This window comes from Salvelinus fontinalis, chromosome 1, assembly GCF_029448725.1.
Source record: "Salvelinus fontinalis isolate EN_2023a chromosome 1, ASM2944872v1, whole genome shotgun sequence".
Lineage (NCBI taxonomy): Eukaryota > Metazoa > Chordata > Actinopteri > Salmoniformes > Salmonidae > Salvelinus > Salvelinus fontinalis.
In genome coordinates, this window is record NC_074665.1 from 49,114,624 (window position 1) to 49,132,166 (window position 17,543).

General features: G+C 41.0%; 2 protein-coding genes across 4 annotated transcripts; one reads left to right on the plus strand and one right to left on the minus strand.

The window, feature by feature from the left end:
- Nucleotides 1-984: 984 nt before the first annotated feature.
- On the plus strand, nt 985-2,862 carry LOC129856872 (protachykinin-1-like). 2 transcript variants are annotated; one of them, XM_055924614.1, is made up of 6 exons: nt 987-1,301; nt 1,481-1,577; nt 1,770-1,805; nt 2,032-2,085; nt 2,325-2,399; nt 2,594-2,862. In XM_055924614.1, exons 1-6 carry the CDS (start codon nt 1,188-1,190, stop codon nt 2,629-2,631), a joined length of 414 nt encoding a protein of 137 aa, XP_055780589.1. In that variant the 5' UTR covers nt 987-1,187; the 3' UTR covers nt 2,632-2,862. The 2 variants fall into 2 exon arrangements, with proteins under 2 accessions (XP_055780580.1, XP_055780589.1); XM_055924605.1 differs by lacking the exon at nt 2,594-2,862 and having other exon boundaries at nt 985-1,301; nt 2,325-2,520.
- On the minus strand, nt 2,553-17,489 carry LOC129856858 (histone acetyltransferase KAT7-like). Of its 2 annotated transcripts, none has more exons than XM_055924596.1 (14): nt 15,010-17,489; nt 14,302-14,452; nt 13,853-14,101; nt 13,606-13,688; nt 13,403-13,483; nt 12,810-12,908; nt 12,383-12,493; nt 12,043-12,234; nt 9,997-10,086; nt 9,506-9,646; nt 9,256-9,349; nt 8,794-8,940; nt 8,046-8,152; nt 2,553-3,618 (listed from the first exon to the last, which is right to left on the minus strand). In XM_055924596.1, the coding sequence occupies exons 1-14, from the start codon at nt 15,025-15,027 to the stop codon at nt 3,517-3,519; spliced, it is 1,665 nt and encodes a 554-aa protein (XP_055780571.1). In that variant the 5' UTR covers nt 15,028-17,489; the 3' UTR covers nt 2,553-3,516. The 2 variants fall into 2 exon arrangements, with proteins under 2 accessions (XP_055780571.1, XP_055780567.1); XM_055924592.1 differs by having other exon boundaries at nt 12,043-12,246; nt 15,010-17,488.
- Between the last annotated feature and the right edge of the window lie 54 nt (nt 17,490-17,543).

Here is a 17,543-nt window from a genome sequence, read left to right on the forward strand (position 1 = left end):
TGAAGTAGGTCACTAAAATGTGGCTTATTATTGAAGTGTAGAACCCATATGAGAGCGTCCGATTCTCTGGTGCTCTGTTCATCTCAGCTGAACCCACTTTGGCTGACATGAGACACGGTCCCAGAGCGGTATCCAACACGATCACTCACGATACTATACCATGGTGCACACTGCTTTCTCAAGACATACAGCTTCAAGTTCAGATGATTGAACGAGCCATTTAGCTATCCACTTGGTTTGTTTTTATGTTGTTTTTTTAACCTTATGAGGTCTATATTGGGCTGACCTGTCCTAGGTATGATTTACTGAGTCAATTGATGAACAGGCAAACACTGACTGCGCAATAGAAGCCATTATTAACAAGACATTGTTCAAAGATGTCAGGCGGCAGTTTAAGCGCCCTCGCATCAAAGATCAGAAGGTCAAACATGAGGCTGCTGACTCACGTTTCTGGCAAATATAGAGATCTCGTTGTAGGTTTGACAAACATGGAAATTACAGAACCAAATAAAAAAAATGCTAATATTTAACTGTGAATCACATACATACAGATCAGATAGTGCTTTCCACACAGCACATTCTAGGAAATATAAGGCAAATCACTTACACAAATTAAACTCAGATCCCAATCAAACCCAAGGAAACGAGGTGAGCACCAGGTTAAACCTTTAAAGCAAACCAAGGATTATAAAGTACAAGCACAATGGCCCTTTCTGTAAATTGGATATTGGGCATTATGCAGATATCATCAGCCCAAGTGCTCAAACTGGACTACAGCTTGTTGCATTCACCTCACCTATATTTTGTTTACTTAATGATGTACCTGTATACTACAAGTACCCAAAAATATATTTCATGCATCTCTCTGCATGATGTGAAAAACACGTCATATTTGTTAAACGTTGCATAATAATAGTATGAGCTTGATGATTTGATGGCGTCCAGGGGGGAGGGAACATGAGGTTGTATGGGGTACTGCATTATAAAATGAATGTTGTATTCAGTGCAGGATCAGACCGACAGGGAATAGACTCAGTCCACAATCCATCAGAGAAGATAGCAGACCTTCTCTGAGCTCACTCAGCAGCCAACTATCATTATTTCGTGCAGATATATACTTCTGAAGTAAAAGAAAAGAAGAAAAAAGTCTTATTTGAATATAGTTTTGCCTAGTATCATTACATTCAATGGATATCTTGAAATTCCAGCTGGTAATAGTTACCCTGTTTGCACTGGTGTATACATGTCAAGGATTGTCGTTTAGTGTTGACAAGGAACACTGGGTATCCAAAGACTGGCAGGTAAGTGGAACATTTGGATTTCTATTATCAAGATGCTTTTGTATAATTAGTATCCTGATTTGAACCAAGAACAAAAAACATTTGCGAGTAATAATTGTCACAATTGAACACTTCTTTTTCACAAATAAATCAAGGGAAAAAATGTTGTGAAAAATAAATCTCTTTAATCCTTTCCCCAGGATGAGCCACTGGAAGAGAGGTTGTCCAGCCAAGTGGCTAGTCTGATAAAGAGATCCAAAGCCCGTCAGTTCTACGGGCTCATGGGCAAACGCTCAGGTAAGCACTACAACGTTCTGCCTGTCCATAACAAGAATGAAAGACTTGAAAGGGATCTTGAAGGAGGTAGACTAGAATACAAAATTGTATGATGCGTACTGCATGTTGAGTACGTATTATATCTAATTGACAAGAAAAGCAAATATTTTGAACTCAAATACATAAGTGCTTATCAGATCCCTTTAATTACAGACGATCAGCCGCAGCCTATTAAAGTGGATAGAAAACGTGAGTATAGCACACTGGACTACCAAAAAATATACTTTTTAGAATAGTGGTAGCCTGTACAGTACACTCTGGTCCATATACTATATAGATTATTCAGTATCAACAATCATAACACAACGAGCAAATTTTCTGCATTATATGGATTTAAAACATGTCTTACATTTAACATGAGGAAAAAATACACATCTCCTTTTAAATGACTCTTTCCTGGGGATGTCTTCAACAGGAAACAAAGGGGATATGTTTGTTGGACTTATGGGAAGAAGAGCACTAAGTGGGGGTAAGAATTATTACACTTCAAATAAAATCCTCTGTAGCTCAGTTGGTAGAGTATGGCTCTTGCAGTGTGGGTTCAATTCCCGGGACGCCCCCAGTGTCTGCTAAATGGCATGATTTATATTATTTGAAATCAAGGCATTCAGTTTTTTGGACAAAACACACAGAGTGATGTCAAATTTAAAACAGGTATCAACAATTGCAGTCGTGTGTCATAACCAAATTCAATGTTTTGCGCTGCAGAATCGTTCACGAGGATCATTCCAGATGCTCCAAGCACTGCGGTCGATGTCGCTGAGGGATCAGACACACAACCAGGTCTGTCGTATACATTGATGTTACGGTTAAAACCAGAGAGCACTTTGTAACATTGTAATGTACAGTTTGTAAAATGTAATACAAGTTTTACTGTGCAATTTAAAAACATACATGCAAAACTTGTATTCGTGTTGACTAAATGCAAATCAAACATTTGAACTTGTATGTAATATTTTTATTTCTTCATTTGGCAGATTCACAAGAGGAATGGGACCAACTCCAATATTACTAAAGCTAGAAAAAAAAATGTTGTTTTCATGACCTATACAATTTTGATATCGACTCAAAAAGAACTACCATACAAAACGAAACTGTATCTCATACTTGTAAGAAACAAAATGCTATATCTAAGGTATCAAAGTTCATGCTGATGATTATTGTATATTCTATCCCAAAAAATGTACTCGTCTCCGCAAACAACCGCAACTGTGTTGAATGAAATAAAATAGCCAGGAACGCTGCAGCCGGTCAGAGCTATATATTCTTTTGTGGACAAAGAAGCAAAAACACTCATGTGATCCACTAGTGTCAGAGCTCAGACGAGATGCATCTACATTCATAGCTCATCTTTAAGTCGATCTTTTAAAACAAGTCATCAACTCAAATTCTGTAACCTTCATTGTTTAACAATATTTCAGCCAAGAATTGATTGAATGGTGACATGGTGACATATTACTAAAATATAAATACAGGTTGAAATGTAAAAAGGGAAGGGAGATCTTCCAGACACAAAAAAACAAGTAAGGGGCAGCTACAGGATGGGTTTAGGGCTAGAAGATCACTGTGGTATTGATAGGACTACTATCCCGGCAGGTGTGGTAGAAGAAATTTCACTGTGGTATTAATAGGAATCCTATCCCGGCAGAAGAAAGATCACTGTGGTATTGATAGGACTCCTACCCCAGCAGGTGTGGTAGAAGAAAGATCACTGTGGTATTGATAGGACTCCTATCCCGGCAGGTGTGGTAGAAGAAAGATCACTGTGGTATTGATAGGACTCCTACCCCAGCAGGTGTGGTAGAAGAAAGATCACTGTGGTATTGATAGGACTCCTATCCCGGCAGGTGTGGTAGAAGAAAGTCAAGTTTATTAAGTGGCTAACTTGTGAGCCTATAGCCTATGTCCCTTTGGGTGGGGTCCATTTAAGCGAGCTGGGGTCGATGGTTTTGTTGTTGCTGCCTCTTTTGGTCTCCTTGGCTTTCCACTCATCGATCAGGTCCTGTGAGGGAGAGTTCAGTTCAATTCATTTATTGGCCCTTGAGGAATTTGCCTCGCATTCAAGAGCACCGAGTCAAAGAGATCAAATTATCAACATTTACAGATATAACATACAGTGGGTATCATAAGTATTCACCCCCCTTGGATTTTTTCACATTTTGTTGCGTTACAATGTGGGAATGGAATAGATTGAATTGTGATTTTGTTAGTGACCTACACAAAACAATCCACAATGTCAAAGTAAAAAAATAAATATATAAATGTACAAAATAAAATATAGGTCAAGTATTCACCTCTTTAGGCAAGCCTAAATTAGTTCAGGAGTAAAACTTGGCTTAACAAATCACAAGGGGTTGAAATTATTTTGGAATGACTACCCCTTCCACTGTCCCATGTGTTAGGTCTCTTAGTCACGTATTGAATTTAAAGCAGAGATTTAACTACAAAGACCAGTGAGCATTTCGAAAGCTTCAAAGAAGGGCCGTGATTGGTAGATGGGTAACAATAACAAATCAGACATTGAATATCACTTTAAGCATGGTCACGTTAATAATTATGCTGTGGATGATGTATTAAGCCACCCAGAAACAAAGATAATCGTCCTTCTGAATTGAGCAACAGAACAGGAAGGAAACTGCTGATGTCACCATGAGGACATTGGTGATTTTAAAACAGCTACGGGGTTCAATGGCTGTGATGGGAGAAAACTGAGGATGGATCAACAACATTGTACTGACTCCACAATAATGACCTACATGACAGTGAAAAGAAGAACACAAATATACAGAACAAAAATATTACAAAACATGCATCCTATATGCAACAATACAATAAAGTAATACGGCAAAGGAATATACTTTTTGGCCTAAATCCAAAGCCTTGTGTTTGGGGCCAATCCAACACGTCACTAAGTAACTGCCTCCTTATTTTCAAGCATGGTGGCCGCTGCATCATGTTATGGGTATTCTTGAAATCGGCAAAGACTGGGGAGGTTTTTGGGAAAAAAGAAATGGGATGGAGCTAAGCACAGGCAATATCCTAGAAGAGAACCCGCTTCAGTCTGCTTTACACCAGACACTGGGAGAGGAATTCACCTTTCAGCAGGACAATAACCTAAACCTACAACACAAGGCAAAATATATACTAGAGTTGCTTACCATGAAGACAGTGAATGTTCTTGAGTGGCCAAGTTACAGTTGACACAGCACGAAGAATTAAAAATAATAAGTGGGCAAATATTGCACAATCCAGGTGTGCAAAGCTCTTAGAGACTGACCCAAGAAGACACACAGCTATAAATCGCTGCCAAAGGTGTTACTAACGTGAATTGACTCAGGGGGTTCAATACTTAAAAGGGTACAGTATATTAGTGTTTTATTCTTCGTTAATCTAAAAAAAATATATACAGTACCAGTCAAAAGTGTGGACACAGGGCCTCCCGGGTGGCGCAGTGGTCTAGGGCACTGCCCAACCAGAGTCTCTGGGTTCGCCCCCAGGCTCTGTCGCAGCCGGCCGCGACCGGGAGGTCCGTGGGGCGACGCACAATTGGGCTAGCGTCGTCCGGGTTAGGCCGGTAGGGATTTCCTTGTCTCATCGCGCTCCAGCGACTCCTGTGGCGGGCTGGGCGCAGTGCGCGCTAACCAAGGGGGCCAGGTGCATGGTGTTTCCTCCGACACATTGGTGCGGCTGGCTTCCGGGTTGGAGGCGCGCTGTGTTAAAGAAGCAGTGCGGCTTGGTTGGGTTGTGCCTCGGAGGACGCATGGCTTTCGACCTACGTCTCTCCCGAGCCCGTACGGGAGTTGTAGCGATGAGACAAGATAGTAATTACTAGCGATTGGATACCACGAAAATTGGGGGGAAAAGGGGTTAAAAATTAAAAAGAGAAAAAAAAGTGTGGACACCTACTCATTGAAGGTTATAATCTTTATTTGTACTTTTTTCTACATCGTAAACTATGAAATAGCACATGGAATCATGAAGTAACCAAAAAAAGTGTTAAACAAATCAAAATATGAGAATCTTCAAAGTAGCCACCCTTTGCCTTGATGACAGCTTTGCACACTCTTGGCATTGTCTCAACCAGCTTCATGAGGAATGTTTTTCCAACAGTCTTGGAGTTCCCACATATGCTGAGCACTTGTTGGCTGCTTTTCCTTCACTCTGCGGTCCGACTCATCCCAAACCATCTCAACTGGGTTGAGGTCGGGTGATTGTGGAGGCCAGATCATCTGATGCAGCACTCCATCACTCTCGTTCTTGGTCAAATAGCCCTTACACAGCCTGGAGGTGTGTTTTGGGTCATTGTCTTGTTGAAAAACAAATGATAGTCCCACTAAGAACAAACCAGATGGGATGGCGTATCACTGCAGAATGCTGTGGTAGCCATGCTGGTTAAGTGTGCATTGAATTCTAAATAAATCACAGCGCGTCACCAGCAAAGCACCACCATACCTCTTTCTCCATGCTTCACAGTGGGAACCACACATGTGGAGATCCTCCATTTAACTACTCTGCATCTCACAAAGACATGGCGGTTGGAACCAAAAATCTCAAATTTGGACTCATCAGACCAAAGGACAGATTTCCACCGGTCTAATGTCCATTGCTCGTGTTTCTTGGCCCAAGCAAGTCTCTTCTTCTTATTGGTGTCCTTTAGTGGTGGTTTCTTTGAAGCAATTCAACCATAAAGCCCTTTTTCACAGTCTCCTCTGAACAGTTGATGTGGAGAGATGTGTTTGTTACTTGAACTCTGAACATTTATTTGGGCTGCAATCAGAGGTACAGTTAACTCTAATGAACTTGTCCTCTGCAGCAGAGGTAACTCTGGGTCTTCCTTTCCTGTGGCGGTCCTCATGAGAGCCAGTTTCATCATGGAGCTTGATGGTTTTTGCGACTGCACTTGAAGAAACTTCTTGAAATTTTCCGGATTGCCTAACCTTCATGTCTTGAAGTAATGGACTGTCATTTCTCTTTTCTTATTTGAGCAGTTCTTGCCATAATATGGACATGGTCTTTTACCAAATACTGCTATCTTGTCACAACACAACTGATTGGCTCAAACACATTAAGCAGGAAAGAAATTCCACAAATTAAGAAGGCACACCTGTTAATTGAAATGCATTTCAGGCGACTACCTCATGAAGCAGGTTGAGAGAATGCCAAGAGTGTGCAAAGCTGTCATCAAGACAAAGGGTGGCTATTTGAATAATCTCAAATATAAAATATATTTTGATTTGTTTAACACTTTTTTGGTTACTACATGATTCCATATGTGTTATTTCATAGTTTTGATGTCTTCACTATTATTCTACAGCGTAGAAAATAGTCAAAATAAAGAAAAACCCTTGAATGCGTAGGTGTTCTAAAACTTTTGACCGGTAGTGTATATATAAAAATGTTCTTCCACTGACATTAGCATTGTGTAAATCGTCTACTTTTATTTTTTTTTACAATTACATCACACTTTGCAACACAAAATGTGAAGAAATCCAAGGGGGTGAATACTTATGATACCCACTGCAGATGACAACCACATAAAACAGATGGACAGGGCTACATACACACAAGCTACAGTAAATACATGACATACAGTGCAAAATCAAGGATATCTCATGTTCACAGAACTCCTCCTTCACAGATTTTAGGTGCCTAGTCTAGGGTATTAACTGACAAACTGGCCTGAATGGGATATTGTGATGTCACACACTGTTGGGAACGTGATGGGTGATATGCCCCAACTGAAATGCCCCCCCAAAAAATGTTTTAAGGATATGCATAATCACTTTTTTCAATTGAAAAGGAACACTTTGGAGAATTATCTGAACAAACAGTTCACCTGAGACAGGAACCAAATTCAAACAGTACACTGTTGATTTTATGTGCAGTTTACTGTCACTGTACTTTTTGCAGACTTTTTTCGCTACCAGAAAACCGAGCAATACTAAAAAACACTGAATAGATTCAATAATATATAAGAATATTCTTGCAAAATCTGGGGCAGATACAAAATAAGATAACATTACAGGGGTTTGAGTTAGAGGTCTGTCTGGTGTCTTCAAGTGGCCACTCCAAAGTGTGCACAGTCATCTCAATACACGTAGGACTCGGGCGGTAGAGCTTTCAACTATTAGTTATTTTTTTGCTTTCCTGGCTGTGCCTTTGGAGGAACTGAACAGAGCACAGTTGTAGCTAGATGGTGGTAGTCCCTTTTAGAACACCTGTCAGTTGAAAGCTATACACCGTAAAGCGGACACCCAGAGTTCTGATGTAATGTATATAATATGTTACTGTACAGCCTCCGCGTTCCAATTTAATCTCTTATTAACGACCAAACTTCCCATTTCTGATCCCGTACATGGGATCAGATTCTAAAGGGTTAACCTATGTTGATATTGTCATGACACACACCTTCATGAAGGGGACACTTACCTGTCTCTTCAAGACGAGGTGCTTTCCCTTCCAGTACTTAAGCATCTGCAGGGACTGCAGGGTGCTGACAATGTCCACTGGGTTCACCGCGGTCTCCTGGCTGATCTCTGAACACACACGAGTACAACACACAGCTCTTCACACACTCATTCAAAATACTGAATCGCGCTGTTCCTAATCATTCAAATGCTTGGTAGAAAAATCATCTCACATGTTCAAGTGAAACTGAGAGCTAACCTGAAGTAGCTAAATAATTAACAACATTAAATCATCATCACTTACAGACTTGACAACCATAAAACAGATTGATAGGGCTGTAAACACACAAGCTACAGCGAATACATGACAAATAGTGATAAATCAAGGGTAGCCTTCTCAGGTTTAATGCTTAGTGCATGTTCGTTAAGCAGTTTGATGCTCCACCTATGGGCTAATTAATTATGAGAGGATAAATTAGCCTATATGGACAGGCCCAAATTAAAATGTTTAGAAATGGGGAAAAAATGTGTATGCTTAACCATGGGAGAAATTTAAAGAGGACACTTTGGACATTGTGTGTGAGTGTCTGGTGTGTGTGTGACCGGAACAAGCTACATAATTTACCAGGGTAATTTTAAACACTCACCTTTGACCCTAAACTAATTGCAGATTGAGAAAATATTTTGAAACAACAGTCAATAGCGACATTAAGCACCAAAACATATTTGCAAAAATGTAGTCATCAGTTCTTTGTAAAGTCCTCTGTCACCTTTGATGGAGATCTCCTTGCCCTGGAAGTTGTACATGTAACGCAGCAGCACCTCTTTCCAGTAGCTACGGTAGCTGATGAGGCCCAGGTCCGAGAGGGGCCGCTCTGGGGAGCCCACCTTCTCCTCCACCTTGGACAGCAGGTAGCCTACAGAAAGAGGAGAGCCGGCAGGGTGGTCACTAGCAGTTCTAATAAGTAATGAAATGGACTGCACTTACATAGCAATGAGACCTGGTGGAGAAAAGCATAAAAACTGCTAAACGAACTGTAGTTTCTACTGCAATAACCACGTAATGACAACACATAAAGAAGTCGCTTTCAGGACATTAAAAGCCATTTTTGACCAGCATTTTTGTCATTCCGGAGAGGCTTAACAAAATAAAGCAGCATCTCGAAATGCCACCTGGCTGTAGTTTCAGTAGCCAATCTAACAAGGGGAAAACAGAGTTAGTCTATACTTACTGAAGTCAATCAGCATCTTCCCAAAGCCCTGCCTCATGTACTGAGGCATTGTCAGGATGCAGGAGACGTTGTAGTTGAGGAAAGAGTTCTTCTCCTGAAAGAACAGAGGACATGCGTCTGAATCGCATCTTTAAAACTAAAGTAATGACAGAGACGTCCCTAATAATAAATAAAAAAAGCTCCGTTATAAACCATATCAAAAAGTTATGGTAGACACTATCAATGTGAACGAAGTATAATGGATGGGTACCTTAGAGAAGTATCCCACAAGATGGCAGCCTGTGTTGTCTGCCTCGGTCATAACGTAGAACAGAAAGGGTTCCACGTCGTAGTACAGCGTCTTGTGATCCAGGAAGAGCTTGGCGAGTAGACACAGGTTCTGGCAGTAGATCTGGAAAAGGAAACCACACACCATTTAAATGTATTTAAATTGTAGGGGGCGAAAGGTCGTGCCGTACTACTATGGCCGACCCTGTAAAACAACACATTTCACTGCACCTATCCAGTGTATGTGACAATAAAACCATATATTTATATTCCATGTAGCTTTTTTTATAGGAGTGCAAGGCCCCCCTGGGGTTAGGGTCCCTGAAGAAATGTGAGATATGACAAAAGCGAAAGGTAATAACTCAACCATGATTATTTCTTTGTTCTTTAGATCGGAGAATAAAATGGAGACAGGAAAAAAAGCATTTGTTGTGTACGAGTCCAGGGTTAGTTCAAGTGTATAGGCCCCCTCACCTTGTTCTTCTTGCCGTCCACCTCAAAGACAGAGATGGCTCCCTTCCTGTAGACCTCATCTCCGGGCGGATGCTTCCACACACACTTGGCCTAACAAACACACAGGGAGACAACACTATTGATTTGCTCATTCAAACCCCATTAAAAAGGCCTCTCTGAACAGTTTCAGCTGAAATTGAAGACATTGGGTGAGTTTAGAATTCCCAAACATGACAAAAGCAGCTTAACATTTGATTGGCTGTTGCATGCTATTTCAATCACATTTGAGTTGCTTCGAGTATCAGCAAAAGTTGCTTGAGAGGGTGTCACTTGCAACAAACATTGTGTGAAAGTTGATTCATGTAACCCCATCTTAAGAGGCGATAGGACTGGATTTTCTACAGTGCCTTCAGGAAGTATTCATACCCCTCGACTTAATCCGCATTTTGTTGTATTACAGCCTGAATTCACAATGGATTAAATCGATTTTGTTCCCCTTACCTATCCATACACAATAACCCATGACGACAAAATGAAAACATGTTTTTAGAAATGTTTGCAAATGCATTGAAAATGAAACACAGAAATCTAATTTACATAAGTATTCAAACCTCTGAGTCAATACTTGGTAAAAGCACCTTTGGTGGCGATTCAATCAAATGTATTTATAAAGCCCAGCTTTGAGTCGTCTTGGGTATGTCTATGAGCTTAGAACAATGTTTATTTTTGTACCATGATAGGACCCTATATCATTAACATTGTACTCCGGTGTTGGTGTTCAGGAGAGTCAACATTTGTCGGGATAAAAAAAGAAAATACTTTTCCTCAAAAGGAGTTGTACCGGGAGTTGTACCGTAGACCATTTGGAAGAATCTTTGAACATCTGCAGATTTTCTCAAAGCTCTGTTAAGCTAGATTGCTGTTCATCGCCTCTCCCAAGTCTATCCACAGATTTTCAATGGGATTTAAATTTTGGCTTTGGCTGGAACACACAACGACATTCACATTCTTGTTCTGAAGCCAATCCAGCAGCGTTTTGGCTGTATTTTTGGGGTCATTGTCCTGTTGGAACGTGAAATCTATGCCCCAGTTTAAGTACGTTTGCACTCTGAAGTAGCAGGTTCTCATCAAGAATTTTCTGTATTTGGCTCCAAGCATTTTTCCCTCTATCCTTACCAGTCTCCCAGTCCCTGACGCTAAAAGCATCCTACATAGCATGATTCTTCCCCGTTGGGTGATGAGCTGTGCTTGCTTTTCTCCAGACATAGCGCTTTGCATTCAGGCTAAAGAGTTACATTTGTCTCATCAGACCACAGAATATTTTGCCTTATGCATGCTGTCATGTGCCTTTTTCTCAGGAGTGGCTTCCGTCTGACCACTCTCCCATAAAGCCCAGATTGGTGAAGTGCTGTAGAGACCGTTGTCCTTGTGGCAGGTTCTCCCATCTCAGCCAAGGAATTCTGTAGTTCTGTCTAGGTCACTTCCATGACCAAGATCCTTCTTACCCAGTTCGGTCTGACAGCCAGATCTAGGCAGTTTCATATTTTTTTAATTTGCCAATGATGGAGACCACTGCTCTCTTCAAAACTATTAACACTAGAAACGGTTTTATACCCTTCCCCAGACACAAGCCTCACAACAATTCTATCTCGGAGATCTACAGACAGTTCTTTGGAGTTGAGAAGTTTCTGCTCTGACATCCACGGTCAACTATGGGGCCTTTTATATAGACAGGTGTGTTTCTTTCTAAATCATGTCCAAACAACTGAATTGGCCACAGGTGAACTCCAATCAAGTTGTAGTGACATCTCAAGGATGATCAAAGGAAATTGGATGCACCGGAGCTACATTTTGGGTGGCATAGCAAAGGGGTGAGAATACCTATGTAAATGAGATATTTCTGTAATTCATTTTCAATACATGTTTTCACTTTATCATTATGGGGTATTGTGTGTAGACGGGTGAGTGAAAAAAATAAATATTTAATCTATTTTGAATTCGGGCTGTAACAACAAAATGTGGAATAACTAAGTCGAGGGGTATTTCTGAAGGCACTGTATATCTTACCATGTGTCGTCTCAGAATGGTCTGGCTCTTCATGTACTTGAGGCAGAACTCGCAGACGTAGAGACGTCCCAGGCGGGCGTACTCCTCGGGGTAGGGCGAGTGGTACCACGTGTCCAGCTCGTAGCGTCCAAACAGAATGGTCTTGATCATGTTGCTGCCCTCCGTGATCTGTCCCTGGATCCGCAGCTTCTCCTGTGGCGTTTTCAATAAGCGCGAAACAAGAGAGGAGAAATATGAAATTCTTCTAAACTACCAAGAACATCTTATCTACAATACAATCTAAATCACTATTGGTTTATTATGCATGAAGGAGGAAGGTGCACTGAGGTTTTTGTCTTACCAGATCTTCAGATGCGCGTGCCTGGGCTTTTCTGAAAAGCTCCAGGTCATATTCACTAGTGATGTTCTCCAGAAGAGGTTCTCTGGTGTTGCCGTGGCTCTGTCGATGCTCCTGTAGACGAGATGGAAAGAAAAAGAGTTGGGTGACGGAGTGCTGATTGTGTCAATAAATGGGCTTTATTGAATATACTCTTTAAAGAGGTAGCGTTTCAGACTTTTTCGGAAAATGGGCAGGGACTCCGCTGTCCTGACATTAGGGGTAAGCTTGTTCCACCATTGGGGTGCCAAGACAGAGAAGAGCTTTCACTGGGCTGATCGGGAGCCGCCCTTCCGTAGGGGTGGGAGGGCAAAGTGGCCAGAGGATCCCCATAGCAAACATGATTCTCCCTCTAGTCATTTGAATGGGGGAGATCTATCCTGTGTCTCACCATGTATTTCTCCTTCTGCTCCTTGGGAAGCCCAGAGTTCCTCCCCTTTCTCATCTCCGTCACCTGCTCTTTGTATCTTGTCTGTTTTGATGTGGGCATCTGGTGGACACAACAGGAATTCATTGTGATTTTAGCAAAAAATATATATATTTGACCCCCTTTTTTGATCTTGTCTCATCGCTGCAACTCCCCAACGGGCTCGGGAGGCGAAGGTCGAATCATGCGTCCTCCGAAACGTGACCAGCCAAACCACACTTCTTAATACTCGCCTGCTTAACCCGGAAGCCAGCCGGCACCAATGTGTCGGAGGAAACACTGTTCACCTGACAACCGAGGTCAGCCTGCAGGCGCCCGGCCAGCCAGAAGGAGTTGCTAGAGCGTGGTGAGCCAATTGAAGCCCCACCCGGGCCAAACCCTTCCTTGATCCGGGCGACGCTGGGCCAATTGTGCGCCACCCTATGGAACTCCCGACCACGGCCGGTTGTGAGACAGTGCCCTAGACCACTGCATCACTCGGGAGGCCCTTTATTTACTTTTACATTATCAAATTAATCACCTTAAAAAGTATTCAATATTAATGTAATTAATTTTACCTGATGTCGTGTGGCGTGTCTGTTACTTTCCTCCTGCACCTTTGATTCATCTTCGTGTTTCTCACGAGTGGTTGCTTTCACCTGTCAATAAAAAGGATGAATAAACGTATTGGGCATTTGGTTCTCTGTAGCTCTCATTGGACGAGACAATGAAGTTAATGTACCTCAATAAGCAATGCCAAATATTTTAATGACATATTTACCTTGCATTCGTCCGCTGAGAGGTTATGGTAAAGAGGGCATCCTGAAACCGCAAAATGGCGTTCATGTTTCCCTGTAAGATGTCCTGCAAGGAACATGAGAGACAGAAAAGCAATAAGTTTACATATAATTAAATTAATTGACCAGAGATATTTCATAATAAGAATCTTAACAAGAATCATGACAAGTCTTGTTGAGCATCCACTAAACTAGCAGTGGTCCCACTAACCAAATGGTCACTTGTCTTACCCAGTGAGTTGCATCCCGGTGTGGGACACTTCATATTAAAATTGTAGGTCTCATGGCAGCGGCGGCGCTTGGGCCGGTGGGAGAGGTCCTTGTCTGAGTCTCTGAGGGCGGGGTCTTTGGCCACACTCTCATCATGGGAGGCGTTGGGGCTGGAGATGTCCAGCTCAGACTCAGACGATGGGGCGTTGCCTGTGGGCGTCAATGGGGGAGACTCGTCATGGTCGCCGACTCGCTTCACATCTGGTGTGTCTACATTGGCATGTGGGAGAAACAGCACAACATTCAACTACACTGACAATGTAGGATAAAATAATGAAATCTTCTAGCAATTGTTAGACCTCAAGTTCTCCTATACAGGTGATTGACTCATTGTTCGCTAACCTAACTACTACAGTTGCAATGTAGATTTTGATTCACAACTAAAGCATCCATCCCATGGCTTTCTTTACCTTGTGAGCTTTGGCTGAGGCGTAGAGATGCTCTTGTGAGGCGTGTTCTCTTGGGCATGTTTCCATCACTCTCTGAGCTGTTTGTCTGTTCTCTCTCTGCAGAAGAGTCTGAATCTTCAGTCCCATCAGAGCCGCTCCCCAAATGCACACTCTGTGATAGAATGAAAAAAAAGTAAGACTAGTAGGGGTAACGCGTTAGCCAGGTAACTAGACGATATCTAGCTTGCTAACGTTAACTATTTACTTGTGATGGCTCTAACTAGGTTATAGAATTGTTGCTAACGTTCGCTCCTTCAAATGTATCCATTTCTCATGAATGAGATATACAGCTAGCTAATTACTCTATAAATCTGAATGTAAACACAGCCTTTATAGCTAGCTAGCTAGTCAGTTAACATTAGATAGCCAAATAGGCAACGCAACATTAGCAAAACACCATTGTAGCATTAGCTAGCAATCTACCTTGAAAGCGTAAAAGAGGCCATTTTAGCTTACTAACTTCCGTTACCTGCAGTAGCTAACTAGATATTTAGCATTAAGTTACCTAAATAGTTAAGAAAGATACATACTTTCGAATGCATAATAGAGACCACTGGCTAACAACTAGCTAACATTTTAGCAACGTTATGCTAGCAGCATAGCTAGTCAAGTTAGCTTATCCAGCTAGCTAACGCCGTAACGTTAGCTTCCGACCTACATGTTTCGTACCTGTCGTCTACGGGGCATATTTGCCTTGATGAACGCCGGTTCCTATGCCGCCCGTCTCATAAAACAACGTAGTTCCCAAATTGTATAATAAATGCAGTGGATGGAACTGTTTTAGATTAAGTTTTTACTTAAAAAAAAACGTGTATGTACACACAACATTGGCTATGTCTCGCGCCACATTTTCGGTACAACACACTTCCGTTTGAAACCTCTGTGTAATGTCACATGTGGTACTGTCTCCACTGGGTGGCACTGTATGGGTGGCACGCCAGTCTTATTTTCAACTAATTTAACATCTGATCTACTTATCAAAAGGCACATCTCAATCGCTGGTCCAGATAAATTCAAATCAAATTGTATTGGTCACATACACGTGTTTAGCAGATGTTATTGCGGGTGTAGAGAAATGCTTGTAAATCATGAAATAGCACAATTGTGGGGGTGGGCCTACCCTCTTTTGTTCTATATTTCCCCTCTTTTGTTTTCATTTTTGGGAGAAGATAGATTTTTGTCCCAGTTGTCCCTCGCTTCGCCTCTTTATTATTATTATCATTTTTATTTTATTACATTTCAAATTCCAATACAATAACAAAAAAACATCACCACTACAAAAACCACAACAAAAACTACAAATCATCATCACTGCAAATATATTTTCTCTGAAGAAACATTATATTGTTCTTCAAGCAAAGGGAGGCCTATGACATTACGACTTGCCATCAAACCAAAGCCTTGAATGCCCTACTCCTTGAAGTTTGCAATTGTGTCTAAAAACACTATTTTACAGAAGAAACAATAATAATAATAATAATAATTACCCTTTAGTGTGTGTACTTTACTGTATTAATACTTGGGATATCACTTTAACAAGAAAAGTCATTTTTTCAATGGTAAACGGCCTGATTGAACTATCTTAATTTATCTGCCATCTTTGCTAACACTTTCTGTCACATGTGGGTTATAGATCTCGAATATATTTCTAAGTCTTTGTTTCCTTCTAATTTGTATGACTATTTTACAGTTCTACTAGTTTACATAAATTGATGTGAGTTTTAAAGCTGTCTGTACTATGGGATAACTATGTGTTGTCTCATGTCGAAAACCAAAGCAGACATATCAGTGATGATTAAATGGATTATTGCATTATCTATGTAAAAATAGAGTCTATATGGTAACAAGCCTATCTGTTATTCAGATCACTGCTCATCAAAGGATAAATAAATACATTAGCTGCTACTGCTTGGCCTCTATTTGATATTGGTCTCTGGACCATTGTTTGTGGTAAATGTCTTTCATCAATATAAGAGATTAGTATTATTGCGAAATAGAAACTGTCTATACACTGATAGTGTATTTCAATCAACCAGTAAATACCATGGCACAATCATTCCTACTCAGCAGAAACCTAAAGCGAGAGAGAAAATAACTCGTAGTGCTGTGCAACATTTCCGGGAATACTGATTATGAACAGATTTGAAAAAAGCTATGGTATGTTACAGTAATCACTTGAATTCAATCAATCTAATTTATTTCTATATATATGCTTTTTTACTTTTCTAATTTTCTATTGCTGAACTGTGCACACACACATCCTATATTTAAAAAAAGAAGAGAAGAAAACACACACATATAAATGCTTTAGAAAAAACTAGGACAACACACTACATAAAACAAACACAAATCAGTAGACCTAATAGCATGACCAAATCCAAAGCATTGGGCAAACCGCCAAAGAATTCAAAGAAACGATCATGTGGAAAAGTGAAACCTTTTATTAATGGACAAACATAGCATAGGGCCCTAGGCCTATATGACAGACAGCAATAGCCTATACAGAATATAGGGGTAAAGGTATGCTAGAGCGGAATGTTGTCCTATATTGCTAAATTAAAATACCAGAGCATACCTGGTTCTGGAAGACTTCTGCAGCCACACTATTTATCCAACAAAACGTCACTGAACAGGATGAGAATCATTTTACTTTTTACTTGAAGCTGACATATTTTGGGGACGTAGTGGGGCACAGTAGGTGATCCCATCTGGTTGCGTGTAAGCGCACATATAACTTTGCTACAAGCCCGTATGTTCTGAAGGAATGTAGAGCCAGACATATCGCATGATGCATTTGTCCCCTCAGCTGAGCTGAACCTGAACCAGAGACACTTTTGAGGAGATGGAATTGTATACTTTACCCATACGTTGTCAATGGGCCGCGCAGCCTATTCTGGGCTATTCTGGGACAAGGAGAGCTCTCCTTCAAGGAGTAAATGGGAGTCAATTGGGCGCTAGCTCAAAAACCCAACATTAGCATGCCTTTCGTGAACAAGAAGTACAACATTGCAAATATTTTCCGTTATGTGAGATACTTAGCTTGTTCCATGTAATATCGTATGGCTTTGGAATCGTAACGTTGCGTACTTTTGAGGAAAATAGCAGGTTTCTCGACTCATACCCGGACTTTGAGAAGGGATTGCGTGACGATTAGTTTAGCAACCGTGTGACGCAAAATAACAACATTAACGCGAGTGGTCGAC

Excerpts from the sequence above, each read along its gene's own strand:
- LOC129856872 (XM_055924605.1), top strand. The coding sequence starts at position 1,188 with ATGGATATCTTGAAATTCCAGCTGGTAATAGTTACCCTGTTTGCACTG. Across the intron at positions 1,302-1,480 it reads GGGTATCCAAAGACTGGCAG|GATGAGCCACTGGAAGAGAG; the intron begins GTAAGTGGAACA and ends TCCTTTCCCCAG. Across the intron at positions 2,086-2,324 it reads AAGAAGAGCACTAAGTGGGG|AATCGTTCACGAGGATCATT; the intron begins GTAAGAATTATT and ends TTTGCGCTGCAG.
- LOC129856858 (XM_055924592.1), bottom strand. Across the intron at positions 10,087-12,042 it reads CCATTCTGAGACGACACATG|GCCAAGTGTGTGTGGAAGCA; the intron begins GTAAGATATACA and ends TGTGTTTGTTAG. Across the intron at positions 9,647-9,996 it reads TGGACGGCAAGAAGAACAAG|ATCTACTGCCAGAACCTGTG; the intron begins GTGAGGGGGCCT and ends TTCCTTTTCCAG.